The sequence below is a fragment of the Somniosus microcephalus genome, chromosome 6 (genome assembly GCF_052327205.1).
Source record: "Somniosus microcephalus isolate GS21.2 chromosome 6, FLI_Smic_1.0, whole genome shotgun sequence".
NCBI classification, from domain to species: domain Eukaryota; kingdom Metazoa; phylum Chordata; class Chondrichthyes; order Squaliformes; family Somniosidae; genus Somniosus; species Somniosus microcephalus.
The window spans coordinates 11,515,610-11,535,889 of NC_140992.1; the positions used below are offsets into that span (position 1 = coordinate 11,515,610).

Genomic DNA, 20,280 nt, shown 5'->3' on the forward strand with positions numbered 1-20,280 from the left:
GTGGTGATGGTCTGTTGACGCTGCAGTGCATTGTGGTCCACTGCCAAGCTCCCGTCAGTCACATGACTCTCTAGAAAAGAGAAGGCTGAGGGGGCGACCTGATCGAGGTCTTTATGATTATGAAAGGGTTCACTAGGGTAGACGTAGAGAAGATAATTCCACTTGTGAAGGAGACCAAAACTAGGGACCATAAATACAAGATAGTCACTAATAAATCCAATAGGGAATTCAGGAGAAACTTCTTTACCCAGAGAGTGGTGAGAATGTGGAACTCGCTACCACAGGGAGTGGTGGAGGCGAAGAGCAGAGATGCATTTAAGGGGAGGCAGAAGGGAATAGAGGGTTATGCTGATCGAGTTAGATGAGGAAAGACGGGAGGAGGCTCGGGTGGAGCATTAACGCCGACATGGCCTGGTTGGGCCGAATGGCCTGTTTCTGTGCCGTATACCCTGTGTAAGCCTTTACTCAGAGCGTGGTTAGAATGTGGAACTCGCTACCACAGGGAGTGGTTGAAGCGAATGACATAGATGCATTTAAGGAAAAGCTAGTTAAGTACCTGAGGGAGAAAGGAATCGCAGGGTATGCTGTTAGGGTGAGCTGAAGTCAGGTTCATGTGGAACAGAAATACCAACATAGACCAGTTGGATATAATGGCCTCGTGACAATCAATGTACAGGCTCACACGTGAAGAATGGCCACTTGAGTGAGGTGCCCCGGCTCTCCTTCGAAATAGTGGCCGTGGGATCTTTTATGTCCACCTGAGAGGGTAGACGGGGCCTCGGTTTAACGTCTCACCTGAGCGACGGCACCTCCGACAGTGCTGTACTGCCCTGAGACTGTCATCTGGTGATCTGATTGAGGTTTTTTAGGATATTGAAAGGATTTGACAAAGTAGATAGAGTGACACTTTTTCCACTGATGAGAGAGTCTAGGTCGAGGGGACATCACCTTAAAATCAGAGCCAGGCCATTCAGGAGAGAAGATGGGAAACACTTCTTCACACAAAGTTGTGGTGGAAGTGTGGAACTCTCTCCCACAAACAGCAGTAGATGCTGGGGATCAATTAATAAAATAGTGAGGTTTTGGTTAGCCCAGGTTATTAAGGGATACGGAGCCAAGGCAGGTGGAGGGAGTTAAGATACAGATCAGCCATGATCTCATTGAATGACGGAACAGGCTCGAGGGGCTGAATGGCCTCCTCCTGTTCCTGTGTGTCTATTTCACCTTGGATTATGTGCTCAAGTCTCGCAAGGCGAGAGTGTTACCCACTGAGAGCAGGACCACGAGATGCAGGTTGAAATGTTGCAATAGTCTCCTGTGTTTTATGTTTCAGATGGAGCACAGGTCCCATTCTCAGTCATCTACAAGACAAAGTCCTTCAAGGAACCTGAGGTCCGGGTCTACATTCCCGGGGTTTCCATCCAAGTCCATGTGCAGGAAGTGGAACGATTCACTTCCACAATGAAGGTGAGTGACGTCCGTACTGAGAACCGAACCATAGCTTTGTTTCCGTGTTTCCAACTCGTGCGCCAATGCCGCCAAATGAATAAAAGACCGTGAAACTGAAACATAGAAACATAGAAGATAGGAGCAGGAGTAGGCCATTCAGCCCCTTGAGCCTGCTCCGCCATTCAATGCGATCATGGCTGATCATCCAAACTCAGTACCCTGTCCCTGCTTTCTCCCCATATCCCTTGATCACTTTAGCCTTAAGAAATATATCCAACTCCTTCTTGAATATATTTAATGAATTGGCCTCTACTGCCTTCTGTGGTAGAGAATTCCACAGGTTCACCACTCTCTGGGTGAAGAAATTCCTCCTCATCTCTGTCCTAAATGGCTTACCCCTTATCCTTGGACTGTGACCCCTGGTTCTGGACTCCCCGAACATCGGGAACATCCTTCCTGCATCTAGTCTGTCCAGTCCTGTCAGAATTTTATAAGTTTCAATGAGATTCCCTCTCATTCTTCTAAACTCCAGCGAGTATAAGCCCAATCGACCCAATCTCTCCTCATACGTCATTCCTGCCATCCCAGGTATCAGCCTGGCGAATCTTCGCTGCACTCCCTCCATGGCAAGAACATCCTTCCTCAGATAAGGCGACCAAAACTGCACACAATACTCAAGATGTGGTCTCACCAAGGCCCTGTTCAACTGCAGCAAGACATCCTTGCTCCTGTACTCGAATCCTCTCGCTATGAAGGCCAACATACCATTTGCCTTCTTAACCGCCTGCTGCACCTGCATGCTTACCTTCAGCGACTGGTGCACAAGGACACCCAGGTCTCGTTGCACTTCCCCTTCTCCCAATCTATTGCCAGTCAGATAATAATCTGCCTTCCTGTTTTTGACAGGTGAATAGTACAACCAACTTACTTGACGTTTAACAGCCCTCCTTTTTCACACCACGTTGGCTTTTGACCCCCCTGCAGCTGCAGGATGGTACAGTCCAGCCTGCAGCTGTCGCTGTGGTAACGAGGGGGTTGACAACCCTCCAGGATTGCCCCTGGAGTCTCCAGGAATTAAAGGGCTAACCTTCCAGGAGACTGCTGTGATCAAAACCCCAGGAGAAAAACCACTGGGGCATCAAAAAATTGCACTTTTCAGAACAAAGGTTCTTCCAATGCTTTTACTTGCTAATTTATGAAAAATATTGGACGTGGGGGGGTGGATGTGATGAAATAACTCTGTGTTCTGGCATTTGTATTGTTGTTGTTGTACTTGTTAATGTCTGGAATGTTCTACCGGTGTAACCACTAATGCTCCTCCCTAGCCCCGCCCCTCTGGATCCTCCGGATTGGTGTGAGTCCTACTTATAAGAGCTGGGTCTTACTCATAAGGGCTGGGTCGGTGATGAATGATGGTTGCCCTGTGTTAACTTGATGACGTGTTCTTACTTAATAAAAGCCTTTAGTTTTAAGCTTTAACCTCACGGATTCAGGCCGTTATTTGGCACATCAATTTTATTAAGTAACAACTTTTGGAAGATGGATCGATTTTTGAAACCAGAGCGTCTGGATATCGATCCCCATTCGGCAAACGCGTCGAAGAAATTTACGCATTGGTTCAATGTTTTGAACACTTCATCGCATTGTCCGATCCGACGGTTAACAAGTTGGGTCTTCTAACCAACTTGGTAAGTCATCAAACTTACTCGATAATTGAAGATATTACTACATATGAAGAGGCCCTCACAGCCCTTAAGGCCCAGTACCTTAAGTCGGTTAACGAAGTATATGCCAGGTATCTTTTGTCTACTCGCAGGCAATTACCCGAGGAATCTCTGGACGATTTCCTGCAGGACCTTGAGGCTTTGGCTAAGGATTGCAACTACAAGGCTGTCTCTGCCATAGTGTATCAGGAAGAGGCCATCCGCGATTCTTTCATATCTGGCCTCCGATCTAATTAGATTGGACAGAGACTTCTCAAGAATGACTCGTTAGTTTTAAAAACGGTCGTCGCTACTGCCCGATCGTTCGATGTAGCCCAGAAGAATTTAGAAGTGTATGCATCAGCCCACGCGTTTTTCTCAGCCTCGTGTGTTCCGAGTATGGAGGCATCCATAACACCAATGGAGCCTCCACTCAATCCTATTGTTGCGGCTGTACCCCATGGGTCGAAGTGTTATTTCTGTGGCCAATCTAAACACCCCAGGCAACGATGCCCAGCCAGAGAGGCTACCTGTTTTACATGTAAGAAACGGGGACATTTTAGTAAAGTGTGTAAGGGTAATCCTGTACCCGATGTCTTTTCTGCTGCCACCTATCGTTTTACTCTAGCCTCGGTTACGGTTGACCAGACCATACCGTGTTCCTTGTCAAAATCTATGATGGACATCAAGATTAATGGTCGTCCTACTGGGTGTTTGATAGACTGTGGCAGTACTGAAAGTTTTATACACCCCAACCTTGTTAACTCCTGTTCATTGAAGGTGTATCCTACTCGAAGTGAAATTGTGATGGCGTCCACGTCCCTTACTTCGGAGGTAACTGGATATTGTAAAGTCACATTGACCATTAAGGATACGGAGTATAAGGATTTTAAACTCCTCATATTACCTCAGTTGTGTGTGAACTTAATTTTAGGCTTGGACTTCCAGTGTCAGCATGAGAGCATCACCCTTAAGTATGGTGGATCCCAGCCTCCGCTCACAGTCTGCGGCCTTTCTACTTTAAAAATAAGTCCGCCTTCTTTGTTCATGAACCTTGCTCCTAATTGTAGACCTATAGCAACTAAGAGTCGACGGTATAGTTCAGAAGATAAAAAATTTATAAAAGAGGAAGTGGAAAGGCTTCAGCGGGAGGGAATCATCAAACACAGTAATAGCCCGTGGCATGCCCAGGTGGTGGTGGTTAAAACTAATGAAAAGAAAAGACTTGTGGTCGATTATAGCCAGACTATAAACTTGTATACCCAATTAGACGCCTATCCTTTGCCTCGTACTTCTGAGATGGTGAACCAGATAGCTCAGTACCGCGTGTTCTCCACCATTGATTTAAAGTCTGCCTACCATCAACTCCCCATCAAAATAGAAGAACGACCTTATACGGCCTTCGAAGCTAATGGGCGCCTGTACCAATTCCTTAGGGTGCCCTTTGGAGTGACGAATGGGGTATCCGCCTTCCAACGGGAGATGGATTGTATGGTGGATGAATACGCGTTGGAAGCAACATTCCCGTACCTGGACAATGTTACTATCTGCGGGCGCGACCAACGGGAGTATGATCAAAATCTCGCGAAGTTCCTAGAGACTGCAAAGAGGTTAAACCTGACCTACAACGAAAACAAGTGTACCTTCAATACTACACGTTTATGTATTCTTGGTTGCGTTGTGGAGAATGGGGTAATCGGGCCAGATCCCGAAAGATTACGCCACTTAAGGAATTACCTTTACCTCACACTGTAAAAGCTTTAAGAAGGTGTCCGGGATTCTTCTCGTACTACTCAGATAAAGTCCGACCTCTTATTAAGTCGACGTCTTTTCCGCTATCAGCGGAAGCTCAGGAGGCTTTCCTTAATATCAAATGGGACATTGAGAAGGCAGTGGTATGTGCCGTGGATGAGAAGATCCCATTTCAAGTGGAAAGTGATGCATCTGATTTTGCGTTGGCAGCAACTCTTAACCAAGCTGGTAGACCAGTAGCTTTCTTCTCTCGTACATTGCAAGGACCAGAAGTTCGACATTCTTCAGTGGAAAAGGAGGCACAGGCGATTATCAAAGCAGTCAGGTATTGGAGACATTATCTCGCTGGCCAACGTTTTACGCTCATTACTGATCTGTGGCCTTTATGTTCAATACTAAGCAGAGCGGCAAGATCAAAAATGATAAGATTTTAAGATGGCGAATAGAACTGTCAACATATGACTGATATTCAGTACAGGCCTGGAGTATTTAATGAGCCATCGGATGCTTTGTCACGAGGAGTATGTGCTAGTCTAGGTATAGATAAGCTTCAAAGTCTCCACGACGCACTCTGCCACCCTGGGGTTACCAGAATGAACCACTTCATTAAGTCCCACAATCTACCCTACTCTATTGAGGAGGTCCGGACAATGACCAGAACCTGTCGTGTTTGTGCTGAATGCAAACCCCGCTTCTATAAGCTGTCCGAGCCAGTTCACCTTATAAAAGCAACTCGACCATTTGAGCGTTTGAATCTCGATTTTAAAGGTCCCCTTCCATCGAGGGATCGTAATGTCTATTTTCTTAATATTATAGACGAGTACTCTCAGTTCCCTTTTGTTATCCCTGTCCAGATGTGACTAGTGCTGTTGTAATTAAATGCCTCTGTCAGCTGTTTTCCTTGTTTGGCATGCCTAACTATATACATAGTGATAGGGGTTCTTCCTTTATGAGCGAAGAATTGTGACAGTTTTTGCTATCGAAAGGGATTGCAACGAGTAGAACTACCAGCCATAACCTTCGTGGTAATGGGCAGGTCGAGAAAGAAAATGCGTCAGTGTGGAAGGCTATCGTACTGTCTCTGAAGTCGCGAGGCCTGCCGACCTCTCGCTGGCAGGATGTCCTGCCAGACGTGCTGCATTCCATAAGGTCTCTTTTGTGTACAGCGACGAATGCCACCCCTCATGAAAGGATGTTTAGTTTTCCAAGAAAAGCTGCTAATGGAGTATTGTTACCCACATGGTTGACGACCATGGGCCCTGTGTTGTTGCGCAGACATGTGAGAGGCCACAAGACTGATCCACTGGTGGAGGAAGTACAACTCCTCCATGCTAATCCCCAGTATGTGTATATTCATAAGAACATAAGAACATAAGAAATAGGAGCAGGAGTAGGCCAATCGGCCCCTCGAGCCTGCTCCACCATTCAATAAGATCATGGCTGATCTGATCCTAACCTCAAATCTTCTATCATTCTGCAGCCACCCGAACCCATGTGATCTCCCAGGAGAGGCGAAAAACCAGATAAAAGACCCCATGGCCAATTTGGGAGAAAAAAATCTGGGAAATTCCTCTCCGACCCATCTAGGCGATCGAAATTCTTCCAGGAGATCACTCTGTCCCTATATTTTCTACAGTATTTACCTTCTGTAAGGGCGATCTCCACCCCAGCCAGGAACAGGAATAAAACCATCTCCTGAAATCTAACACAGAATTAGAACACAGTAGGAGCAGAACCAGGATACACGGCCCCTGGGCCCACTCCACTACCCACAGGGCCATGACCATTCCGAACCTAGACTCATGTCCAATTTCCTGCCCGTAACCCTTAATTCCCTTTACCTCTAGGAAACTATCTATTTCTGTTTTAAATTTATTTAATGATGTAGCTTCCACAGCTTTCTGGGGCAGCAAATTCCACAAACCGACCACCCTCTGAGTGAAGAAGTTTCTCCTCATCTCAGTTTTGAAAGAGCAGCCCCTTATTTTAAGATTATGCCCCCTAGTTCTAGTTTCACCCTTCATTGGGAACATCCTCACCGCATCCACCCGATCAAGCCCCTTCACAATCTTATATGTTTCAATAAGATCGCCTCTCATTCTTCTGAACTCCAATGAGTAGAGTCCCAATCTACTCAACCTCTCCTCATATGACCACCCCCTCATCCCCGGGATTAACCGAGTGAACCTTCTTTGTACTGACTCGAGAGCAAGTATGTCTTTTCTTAAGTATGGACACCAAAACTGTATGCAGTATTCCAGGTGCGGTCTCACCAATACCTTGTACAACTGCAGCAATACCTCCCTGTTTTTATATTCCATCCCCCTAGCAATAAAAGCCAACATTCCATTGGCCTTCTTGATCCCTTGCTGCACCTGCATACTAACTTTTTGAGTTTCGTGCACCAGGACCCCCAGATCCCTTTGTACTTCAGTACTTTCCAGTTTCTTGCCATTAAGATAATAACATGCTCTATGATTTTTCCTGCCAAAGTGCATAACCTCACACTTTCCAGTATTGTATTCCATCTGCCAAATCTCTGCCCACTTACTTAGCCTGTCTATGTCCCTTTGCAGGTTTTTTATGTCCTCCTCACTCACTACTTTCCGTCCCATCTTTGTATCATCTGCAAACTTTGATATGTTACACTCGGTCCCCTCCTCCAAATCGTTAATATAGATTGTAAAGAGTTGGGGACCCAGCACTGACCCCTGCGGAACACCACTAGTTACTGGTTGCCAATCTGAGAACGAACCATTTATCCCAACTCTCTGCTTTCTGTTAGAGAGCCAATCCTCCACCCACGCCAGAATATTACCCCCAATCCCGTGATTTTTTATCTTGAGCAATAATCTTTTGTGTGGCACCTTGTCACATGCCTTTTGGAAGTCTAAATACACTACGTCCACTGGTTCCCCTTTATCCACCCTGTATGTTACTTCCTCAAAAAAACTCCAGCAAATTTGTCAAACATGACTTCCCCTTCATGAAACCATGCTGAGTTTGTCCTATTAAATTATGTTTATCCAAATGTCCCGTTACTGTCTCCTTAATAATGGACTCTAACATTTTACCAACCACAGATGTTAGGCTAACAGGTCTATAGTTTCCAGCCTTCTGCCTACTACCCTTTTACATTAGCAGTTTTCCAATCTGCCGGGACCTTTGCTGAGTCCAGGGAGTTTTGGAAAATTATTACCAATGCATCCACAATCCCTACCGCCACTTCCCTCAAGACCCTAGGATGCAAGCCATCAGGTCCAGGGGACTTATCCGCCTTGAGTCCCATTATTTTACCAAGTACCACTTCCTTAGTGATTTTAATCGTATTTAGTTCCCCCCCCCCCCTAGAGCCCCCTGTTTGTCCAGTGTTGGGATATTCTTGGTGTCCTCTACTGTAAAGACTGATACAAAATAATTGTTCAGTGTTTTTGCCATCTCCATGTTTCCCACCATTAATTTCCCGGTCTCATCCTCTAAGGGACCAACATTTACTTTAGCCACCCTTTTTCTTTTTATATAACTATAGAAACTTTTGCTGTCTGTTTTTATATTTTTTGCTAATTTACTTTCATAATCTATCTTCCCTTTCTTAATCAATCTTTTAGTTATTTTTTGCTGTCTTTTAAAGACTTCCCAATCTTCCATCCTCCCACTAGATTTGGCTACCTTATATGCCCTTGTTTTTAGTCGGATACTATCCTTAATTACTTTACTTAGGCACGGATGGCTATCTTTTCTTTTACACCCTTTTTTCCTCAGTGGAATATATATTTTTTGGAAGTTGTAAAATAACTCCTTAAATGTACACCACTGATCATGTACCGTCTTACCCTTTAATCTATTTTCCCCAGTCCACTCTAATCAATTCCGCTCTCATACCTTCATAGTCTCCTTTATTCAAGCTCAGCACGCTTGTTTGAGATCCAACCTTCTCACCCTCTAATTGAATATGGAATTCAACCATGTTATGGTCACTCATTCCAAGGGGATCCTTTACTGGGACATTTTTAATTAATCCTGTCTCATTACACAGGACCAAATCTAAGGTTGCTTGCCCCCTGGTCGGTTCAGTTACATACTGCTCAAGAAACCCATCCCTAATACACTCAATGAACTCATCCTCAAGGCTGCTCTGCCCAATTTGATTTGTCCAGTTAATATGATAATTAAAATCCCCCATAATTATAGATGTTCCCTTATTACAAGCCTCAACTATTTCCTGATTAATACTCCGTCCAACAGAGTTGCAACTGTTCGGAGGCCTATAGACTACACCCACTAGTGTTTTTTTCCCCTTATTATTCCTTATCTCCACCCAAACTGTTTCACTATCCTGCTCCTTTGACCCAATATCATTTCTCTGTATTATAGTGATTCCTTCCTTTATTAACATAGCCACCCCACCTCCTCTCCCTTCCTGCCTGTCCTTCCTGATTGTTAAATAACCTGGTATGTTTAATTCCCAGTTGTGGTCACCCTGCAGCCATGTTTCTGTAATGGCCACAAGATCATACCCATATGTCGCTATTTGTGCCGTTAACTCATTCATTTTGTTACAAATGCTACGTGCATTCAGATAAAGAATTTTAAATATGTTTTGTAACAATTAGTTCCTGTTTTTTCCCTTTTTAGTACTTTACTTTTTACTCCATACCTTCTGTCCCTTCCTGACACGTTCTGTTTTTTAATTCCCCCACTGTTACCTAAGTCTATGACCTTCTCTGTTGTCATTTCTATTATTTGCTCTCTAGAAACCTCCCCCCCACTAATTAGTTTAAAGCCCTCTCTACAGCCCTAGTTATATGATTCGCCAGGACTCTAGTCCCAGCACTGGCCAAGTGGAGTCCGTCCCAATGGAACAGCTCCCTCCTGTCCCAGTACTAGTGCCAGTGTCCCAAGAAGCAAAACCCATTTCTCCCACACCAGTCTTTGAGCCACGCATTTAACTCTTTAATTTTATTTATCCTAGCCAAATTCGCTCGTGGCTCAGGTAATAACCCAGAGATTATTACCCTTGAGGTTCTGTTTTTTAATTTGAACCCTAGCTGCTCATACTCCTTTAACAGAACCGTCTTCCTTGTCCTATCTACGTCGTTTGTACCAACATGGACCACGACAACTGGATCCTCCCCCTCCCACTCTAAGTTTCTTTCCAGCCCAGAAGAGATGTCCTTAACCCTGGCACCGGGCAGGCAACACAGCCTTCGGGACTCCCGCTCTTGACTGCAGAGAACCCTATCTATCCCCCTTATGATACTATCCCCTACAACATTTCTTTTTACTCCCTCCACTTGAATGGCCCCCTGTACCACGGTGCTGTGGCCAGGTTGCTCATCCTCCCTGCAGTCCCCGCTCCCGCCCTCACAGGGAGTAAGAACCTCGATCCTGCTGGACAAGAACAAGGGCTGCGTCTCCTTCAACACTACATCCTGGATCCCTGTACCTTCCTCACTCGTAGTCACACCATCCTGTCCCTGACCATGGACTACATCTGCAGTAATTAACTTCATAGGTGTGACCACCTCCTGATACATAGAGTCCAGGAACTTCTCCCCCTCCCTGATGTGTCGCAGTGTCTGAAGCTCGGTCTCAAGCTCCATAACATGGAACTTGAGTTCCTCTAGCAGCAAACACTTGTCGCAGATGTAATCACCGTGAGCCTCAATGGGGTCCACCGGCTCCCACATCTCGCAACAGTAACACATCACCTGCTCCATTCTATATAATTAATTAAATTTCTTATTATTAGTTATGAAGACCCTGCCCGGATATAGATGATAATATCACACCACTATTCAATAGGACTTACCAACTTAAAGGTATAAAAGAGAAGAGAAGGAAGAAAACCAACCAACTGATCACCAACCTCCTCCTTGAATACTGTCTGTGGGGCCTGTTTGGTTGACTCGTCTCGCTGCTCCACCTCCGCAGTGCTGTCTAAGCCTGGGAGTGGGGGGAAAAACAGAGCTAAAAATACACCCTCACCTCCCACTTGCCCGAACTCTCCCACTTACCAAAACTCCAGTAGCACTCAATGCACAAAGCACTCCATGCACAGCACTAGCCCCGCCCCTTTTATACCCGGATTCTACTTCCGGTTTAAACTGCCCAATAGTTTAATATACCCTTAAAAAATTAAACTTACTTCAATATCCGGATGGGCGAGAGGATACGGTCTCTATTAAAGATCTTGCACCTGCTGGAGCTCGAAAAGAGTTCGACTCTTGAGAGTAGAGTTTTCAATCGTGGTATTGGACCTTCAGAGACACAAACCCTCAGTGTGGAAGATACTGATGATTCTGGGAATTCGGATGAACCGGAGTTAGTACTCCGGGAGGAGCCTCAGCAAGAGTTACGTCGTTCCCAGAGGATTATCAGACCTCCTGACAGACTGAATCTATAGCAGGGGGTGAATGTGATGAAATAACTCTGTGTTCTGGCACTTGTATTGTTGTTGTTGTACTTGTTAATGTCTGGAATGTTCTACCGGTGTAACCACTAATGCCCCTCCCTAGCCCCGCCCCTCTGGATCCTCCGGATTGGTGTGAGTCTTATAAGAGCTGGGTTTTACTCATAAGGGCTGGGTCGGTGATGAATGATGGTTGCCCTGTGTTAACTTGATGCCATGATTCTTACTTAATAAAAGCCTTTAGTTTTAAGCTTTAACCTCACGGATTCAGGCCGTTATTTGGCACATCAGTGGGAAAAAGGGCTGTTTTGACTGATGATCAAGAATCATCCAGTCAGGCGATGCGGAGTCTATTCCCTTTCCGATTGGCCGCAGGAAGGCGAGGCGCCACGCTGCGAGGATGGACGTGTCGGGCGACCAATGGCAGGAGTGTGGGGGGCGGTCGGAGGTCATGTGAGAAACCCGCCAGAAATATGTTCAATCAGAGCTGGCAACCCGAGTGGTAACCCAGGGCTACTCCCAAGATAGTCTTCAGCAGGTACAAGGGTGACAGCCGTGGCTCTGTTGGAGGCACTCGTGCCTCTGAGTCTGAAGATCATGGATTCACCTTCCAGTCCAGCGATTGGAATCACGGAATGATACAGCACAGAAGGAGGCCATTTTGCCCATTGTGCTCTTTGAATGAGCTCTCCAATTAGTCAAACTCACCTCCTCTTCCCCCATAGCCCCGCAAATTTTCCCTTTCAAGTATTTATCCAATTCCCTTTTGAAAGTTAGTATTGAATCTGCTTCCCCCGCCCTTTCTGGCAGCGCATTCCAGATCACAACAACTCGCCACATAATTGTTTTTTCCTCATGTCGCCTCTGGTTCTTTTGCCAATCATCTTAAATCTGTGTCCTCTGGTTATCGACCCATCAGCCATTGGAAACAGTTTCTCTTTATTTACTGTTTCAAAACCCTTCATAATTTTGAACACCTCTATCAAATCTCCCATTAACCTTGTCTGCTCTAAGGAGAACAAACCCAGCTTCTTCAATCTCTCCACGTAACTGAAGTCTCTCATCCCTGGTACTGTTCCAGTAAATCTCCTCCGCACCCTCTCCAAGGCCTTGACATCCTTCCTAAAGTGTGGTGCCCAGAATTGATCACAATACTCCAGCTGGGGCCTAACCAGTGATTTATAAAGATTTAGCTTTTGTACTTTATGCCTCAATTAATAAAGCCAAGGATCCCGTATGCTTTTTTAACAGCCGTATCAACTTGCCTTGTCACCTTCAAAGATTTGTGTATGTACACCCCCAGGTCTCTCTGTTCCTGCACCCTCTTTGAAATTGTACCATTTAGTTTATATTGCCTCTCATCCTTCTTCCTACCAAAATGTATCACTTCACACTTCTCTGCATTAAACTTCATCTGCCATGTGTCCGCCCATTTCACCAGTCTGTCTGTGTCCTCCTGCAGTCTGTTACTATCCTCCTCACTGTTTACTACATTTCCATGTCATCTGCAAACTTTGAAATTATGCCCTGTGCACCCAAGTCCAGGTCATTAATATATATCAAAAAGAGCAGTGGCCCTAATACTAACCCCTGGGGGGACACCACTGTATACTTGCCTGCAGTCTGAAAAACAACCGTTCACCAGTGCTCTCTGCTTTCTGTCCCTTCGCTATTTTGTATCCACACTTTAATCCCACGGGATTCAATTTTGTTAACAAGTCTATTATGTGGCATTTTATCAAATGCCTTTTGAAAGACCATGTACACCGCATCAATCGCATTGCCCTCATCAACCCTCTGTTACTGCATCAAAGAACTCAACCAAGTTAGTCAAACATCATTTGCTTTTAACAAATCCGTGCTGGCTTTCATTTATTAACCCATATTTTTCCAAGTGCCAATTAATTTTGTCTCGTATTATTGTCTCTAAAAGTTCCCCGCCTTCGACGTTAGGCTGACTGGCCTATTGCCAGGTAATTGCTGGATTTATTTCTCTTCCCTTTTGTGAACAGGGGTGTTAACATTTGCAGTCCTCCAGTCCTCTGGCAACACCCCCATATCTAAGGCGGATTGGAAGATTGCGGCCAGAGCCTCCGCAATTTCCATCCTTACTTCCCTCAGTAACCTTGGATGCATCCCATCTGGATCGGGTGACTTTTTCTACTTTGAGCACAGAATCCAGACCTGACACTCCCAGTGCAGTGCTGAGGGAGGGCTGTGATGCGCTATCAATTACTCATAAAAGACTGAGAGTTAAGAGAGTAACTAAAGGCTTTTATTAACAAAAGAATGAAGGTCTGCCTCGAGTGGTCGACCGGTCCAGAAATACAAAGGGCTGGGGAGCAGTCACCTTTATACTAGGACTTGTGGGAGGAGTCAGCCGAGGCATGTCCAGGCATGTACACAGTGGAATACAAACAGTGGTTTACCACATTCACCCCTTGTTTAAAATTGAGTCCGGCGGGGTGAAGTGTATTAAAAGTTAGTGTATTGGAGTCTCTCCGGAGGTCTTGTCTGCCGCTGTGATCGGCGTGGCGACGGCAGGGGTAGTGGAGCTTCCGGCGTCGAGTCCTGCGTGGGCTGTGGCACAGGCGTGTCGTCCTCGTAGATGTCGAGCGGGTCACGGGGCCCAGGCCTGCCGTCTGCTGGGGTTGGATATCGGATCGTGGGGGGGGGGTGGTAGTGAGTAGTGGGTTACTGCGGCCCCCGAGGGTGCAAGGTCTCTTATGGAGACTGTGTCCTCCCGCCCGTCCGGGTATGCAATGTAAGCATACTGGGGGTTGGCGTGGAGGAGGTCAACCCTCTCGACCAGGGGGTCCGTTTTATGGGTCCTCACGTGCCTTCTCAGTAGGACCGGCCCTGGGGACGTCAGCCATGGCGGTAGCGATGTCCCCGATGTGGACTTCCTTGGGAAGACAAACATTTTCTCATGAGGGGTGGCGTTGGTGGCAGTGCAGAGCAGTGACCGAATAGAGTGGAGCGCATCGGGGAGCACATCCTGCCAGCGGGAGGTTGGAAGGCCCCTAGACTTTAAGGCTAGCAGGGCGGCCTTCCAAACTGTCGCATTTTCTCTTTCCACCTGTCTGTTCCCCCGGGGGTTGTAACTGGTGGTCCTGCTTGTGGCAATACCCCTAGTTAGCAGGTACTGACGGAGTTCGTCGCTCATAAACGATGAGCCCCGGTCGCTGGGGAAACCGAACAGGGTGAAGAGGTCGTTCAGACATTTAATGACCGTGGCACTGGTCATGTCCGGGCAGGGGATGGCGAACGGGAAACGGGAGTACTCATCAATAATATTGAGGAAGTACACATTGCGGTCGGAGGAGGGGAGAGGCCCTTTAAAATCAACGCTCAGGCGCTCGAAGGGGCGAGTGGCTTTTATCAGGTGGGCCCTGTCTGGTCTATAAAAGTGCGGTTTGCACTCAGCGCAGACTTGGCAGTTCCTGGTCATGGTCCTGACCTCCTCAATAGAGTAAGGCAGGTTGCGGGCCTTGATGAAGTGGAAGAACCTGGTGACCCCCGGGTGGCAGAGGTCTTTGTGGAGGGCCCGCAGTCTATCGATCTGCGCGCTGGCGCAGGTGCCACGCGATAGCGCATCCGGGGGTTCATTGAGCTTCCCGGGCCGGTACAAGATCTCGTAATTGTAGGTGGAAAGTTCGATTCTCCACCTCAAGATCTTGTCATTTTTGATTTTGCCCCTCTGCTTGTTGTTAAACATGAAAGCAACTGAACGTTGGTCAGTGAGCAGGGTAAATCGTTTTCCGGCCAGGTAGTGCCTCCAATGACGCACAGCCTCCACAATCGCCTGGGCCTCCTTCTCAACAGCGGAGTGTCTGGTCTCCGGGCCTTGGAGGGTTCGTGAAAAGAAGGCCACGGGTCTCCCCGCCTGATTCAGGGTAGCGGCCAGGGCAAAGTCGGACGCGTCGCTTTCCACCTGGAAGGGGATGGATTCGTCCACTGCGTGCATGGTGGCTTTGGCAATGTCTTCCTTGATACGGTGGAAGGCTAAGCGGGCCTCTGCCGTCAAGGGAAAAGAGGTGGACTTGATCAGCGGATGGGCCTTGTCCGCATAGTAGGGGACCCACTGGGCATAATAGGAGAAAAACCCTAGGCACCTCTTCAGGGCCCTGAGGCAGTGGGGCAGTGGGAGTTCCATAAGGGGACGCATCCGGTCGGGGTCGGGGCCGATGACTCCGTGTTCCACAACACAGCCAAGGATGGCGTGGCGGTTTGTGCGGAATATGCACTTCTCCTTGTTATATGTCAGGTTCAGGAGTTGGGCGGTGCGGAGGAATTTTTCGAGGTTTGCGTCATGGTCCTGCAAGTCACGGCCGCAGATGGTCACATTGTCCAGATATGGGAAAGTGGCCTGCAACGCATTTTGATCTACCATCCGGTCCATCTCCCTTTGGAAGACGGAGACCCCGTTGGTGACGCCAAAGGGAACCCTAAGGAAGTGGTAGAGGCGGCCGTTTGCCTCAAAGGCAGTATACTGGCGGTCCTCAGGGCGGATAGGGAGCTGGTGGTACGCTGATTTCAGGTCAATGGTCGAGAAGACGCAGTACTGCGCGATCTGGTTGACCATATCAGCTATGCGGGGGAGTGGGTAGGCGTCCAGCAGGGTGTAGCGATTTATTGTCTGGCTGTAGTCGATGACCAGGCGCTGCTTCTCGCCGGTCTTAACGACCACAACCTGGGCTCGCCAGGGGCTGGTGCTGCCCTCAATAATCCCTTCCTTCAGGAGCCGCTCCACTTCGGTTTTAATGAAAACCCTGTCCCCGGCACTGTATCGCCTGCTCTTTGTGGCGATGGGCTTACAGTCGGGGGTGAGGTTAGCAAACAGTGGGGGGGGGGTGACTCTGAGTGTGGAGAGGTTGCACCTGGTGCGCGGCGGGCAATTTGGGAGCTGCTGGCTGCGGACTGTGAGTGGGGGTAGGGGTCCACCGTACGCCATCGTAACACTTTTAAGGTGGCACTGAAAATCTAACCCCAGCAGGACGGCAGCGCAGAGGTCGGGCAGGACCAGAAGTTTAAAATGATCGTACACGGTCCCGCCTACTACGAGTGTCACTACGCAGTAGCCGCCGATGTCCGCCGACTGGGACTCGGAGGCCATCGAAATCCGCTGGTGCGCAGGCAGGACTGGGAGAGAGCAATGCCGCACCGTGTCGGGGTGGATGAAGCTCTCCGTGCTCCCAGAGTCAAAAAGGCAGATTGTATCGTGGCCATTTACCTTCATGTCCATTGTGGAACTGGCCAGCTGGTGCGGTCTCGCTTGGTCCAGTGTAACGGATGCCAGCGTAGGGGTCGGTGTGTCGCTGCGGGTATCAGATGAGGCGGTGTTGGGGGCCTGCTGCGTTCCGGCTGTCGTCCAAGATGGCGGCGTCCATGATCCCCATGTGGCTGGAGGCGTCCAAAATGGCTGCTGTACCGGTGGTTCGCACATGGCCGGGGAGGCCCAAGATGGCGGCCCGCATGGCCCACACGCGGCGCTGCTGGGGTTCGGGGTGGCTTTGGCCCTGCAGACGTTAGCGTAGTGTCCCTTCTTCCCGCAGCCCGAGCAGCTCGCGTTTTTCGCCGGGCAGCGCGCTCTGGGGTGTTTTGCCTGGCCACAGAAGTAGCATTTCTGGCCTTGGGGCACTGCTGTCTGGCCTTGGGACACTGCTGCGGTAGTTGGGCCGTTGCTGGGGTGTGGCTGGGGTGGCACGGCGCTATGAGGCGGTCCTACCGTGTCCCAGGCTGTCATTCCCCGCGGCGTCCACGGTGCAGAGGAGTAGGCATCCATGCCCCGGTAGGCTGCATCCAATGATAGTGCGAGTTCAGAGGCCTTGTTGAGGTCGAGGTCACTCTGCTCCAACAGTCGCTGTCGGGTGTAATTGGATCTGTGGCCCGCTACAAAAGCGTCCCGGATAAGTTCCTCTGTGCACACGGCGGCCTTTACATCCTTACAACCACAGGCCCGGCCAAGCACAGACAGTGCCTGAAGGTATTCCACGGTCGATTCCCCAGGTTGTTGTTTACGACTCCCCAGAAGGTGCCTGGCGTACACTTCGTTCACTGGGCGCGTGTACTGGTCCTTGAGGAGCTTGATAGCGTCCGCGTACGAGGTCGCGTCTTGGATGACCGAGTACACTCGGTGGTTCACTTTGGAGGTCAGGACATCCAGTTTGTCCTCGTCCGATTTGATTGCTGCGGAGGCGGTCAGGAATTTTTCGAAACACTTAAGCCAGTGAGTAAACTTGGTGGATGAGTCCGCCTCCCGATGATCTAAGTCCAGGCATGCTGGTGTGAGGATCTTCTCCATTATAAAAATTTTGTTAATAAAATTGATGCGCTATCAATTACTCATAAAAGACTGAGAGTTAAGAGAGTAACTAAAGGCTTTTGTTAACAAAAGAATGAAGGTCTGCCTCGAGTGGTCGACCGGTCCAGAAATACAAAGGGCTGGGGAGCAGTCACCTTTATACTAGGACTTGTGGGAGGAGTCAGCCGAGGCATGTCCAGGCATGTACACAGTGGAATACAAACAGTGGTTTACCACAGGCTGCACTGTCGGAGGCGTCGTCTTTGGATGAGACGTTAAACCGAGGCCCTGTCTGCCCTCTCACTCTGCGCTCGACCAGAGTGCGGACAATTGAACAGTCGCACTGCTCGCTCCTCTTCGCTATTCCCATTCCCTGTATATTTCGGAGCTGCTGCAGTTACGCGCGGCATAACTTCCGTTTTATTCTCATATTCCATTTGCATCTCCAGGTCCCAAGTCCCAACATCTACACCATCCACTTGACACACGGAGAGTTCAACTGGATGGTCAAGAGGAAATTCAAACACTTTCAGGAACTGCACAGAGAACTTCTCCGCTACAAAGCCTTCCTCCGCCTGCCAATCCCAACACGCAGGTAATCTTAAACCTGGAGCGCACCAACGGGAGCCGCAGCGGATTGTCGACATGGTCTGGAATATTGAGGCTTGCACCCCCCCCCACCCCCGCAATCTCCTTCTCCCTTCTTTATCCCTTTCCTCCTTCCTTTTTTGTTATTCCGAGGAAGTGGGTGTGAGGGAGGAGGGTAGACCCAGCAAACTCCACCGCCCCCCCCTTCCCCTGCCACCCCTCCCCGCCTCACTGCCACCTCCTCGCCCTCCCACACCCCACCGTCCTTCACCCCCTCCCCACCTCACTGCCACCTCCTCGCCCTCCCACCACCCACCATCCTTCTCCCCCCCCCCACCCTCGCCCAACCATCGCCTGGGCCAGCCGTCTTCCACCCACATATTCGGCAAGGGGGGGAGTGGGTGGGGGGAGCGGAGGGGGTGGTGAGGCGCCATAGATGCGCCCCCACACCGTGGGAGACCCCATTGCTGAGGTTTCTCTCCCCTAATCCTGAAAGAGTCAAAACCTTCGGGAGAATTGGGAGCGGGAGGCGGGAGGATATTAACAAGGGAAAGGGGGGTGTAGACTTTCCACTTAATCCTCCTTCCCCCAGACGTAAAACTGGCCGTTACAGACACCGCCACCGCGGATGTTTAATGCGCTGAACCGTGAAGAATTTCTCTGAATCTTACAAACAGGAGGAGGCCATCCAGCCCCTCGGACCGGTATTTCTTTCCCCGAACTGTATTTTTAATGACAATATTTGAATTTATTTCAGATAACTGAGGTCTTTTTCGGGTTTGCTTTGCATGTCCAGATCAATTGGATAATCTTCACGAATATCTGTTGCCTGAGGTTTTTTCATCTGATTCTTTCGTTCCCTACCCATTGGCAGTTTTTCTCTCCCCACCCCGTGCTGTGCCGTGCCTTCAGCTGCCTGGGCCCCGAGCTCTGGAATTCCCTCCCTAAACCTCTCCGCCTCGCTCTCCTCCTTTAAGACGCTCCTTAAAACCAACCTCTTTGACCAAGCTTTTGGTCACCTGTCCTGATATCTCCTTATGTGGCTCGGTGTCAAATTTTTTTTGATTATGTTCCTGTGAAGCGCCTTGGGACGTATTTACTCCGTTAAAGGCGCTCTATAAAGACCAGTTGTTGTTGTGGCACCCATGGGATCCAACAGGAGGAGGCCATTCAGCCCCTCCAGCCTGTTCCGCCATTCAATGGCTGATCGGTATCTTGACTCCATTTAACCGTCCTGTCTCCATATCCCATAATACCCTTGTCTTGCAAAAATATATCGATCTCCGGTTTTAAATGATTAAATGAGCCCCGGCAGCTCGTGCTTCTTGTGGGAGAGAGTGCCACACTTTGCACCACACTTTACGTAAAGAAGTGTTTGCTAACTTTTCTCCCGAATGAGGGGCTGTCGTGTTACGTGTTTCAAAAGCCGTAACTAGTTCAAGGTCACTGAGTTCATGAAAAGAGTTCAGCTGAATTACAAGAAAGGACTTGTATTTCTAATTGTGCTGAATGAAGTCTCCCAGATACACCCTAAGGCACTTCCCTGACAATCAGTCACTTTGACGTGTAGTCACTGTTGTAATGTAGGGAAAGGTGGCAGCCAATTGGCACACAGCAGGATCCCTCAGACAGCAATGAGCTGAATAACCAGTTACTCTGGTTTTTTTTTTAATAGCGATGGTTGAGGAGGGAATGGTGTCTCGGATGCCAGGACTACTCCCTGCTCTTCAGTGAACACTGTGGGATCTTTAACATCCATCTGAACCGGTGGATAAGACCTCGATGTAACGGGGGAGGGCAGAGTAGAGACATGAGATTGGATGAACGTTCTGGGGTTTTGCTGCATTCTACTTTAGGGATTATAGAATTTTATACACTTTCCCCTCAGGAGATTAAAGGGTCAGGGTACAATACAATAGGGGTCTACATGGAGATTAAATGGGTGGGTAGAATCCATGATAGGGGAGCGTGTACATGGGCTGTGGGAGGAGATTAAATGGGTGGGTAGAGTTCATGATAGGGGAGTGTGTACATGGGCAGTGGGAGGAGATTAAATGGGTGGGTAGAGTCCA

The 20,280-nt window shown here is 48.5% G+C and overlaps 1 protein-coding gene across 2 annotated transcripts in view; it reads left to right on the forward strand.

Annotated features, from left to right (window-relative positions):
• Positions 1 to 20,280, forward strand: part of LOC147115452 (phospholipase D1-like) — a 162,609-nt gene that overhangs the window by 40,154 nt on the left and 102,175 nt on the right. For both annotated transcript variants that reach the window (XM_085989716.1, XM_085989715.1), the window contains exons 3-4: positions 1,334 to 1,467; positions 18,070 to 18,215. In XM_085989716.1, coding sequence (XP_085845842.1) covers positions 1,334 to 1,467; positions 18,070 to 18,215 — 280 coding nt within the window. The remainder of the gene's footprint in view (positions 1 to 1,333; positions 1,468 to 18,069; positions 18,216 to 20,280) is intronic.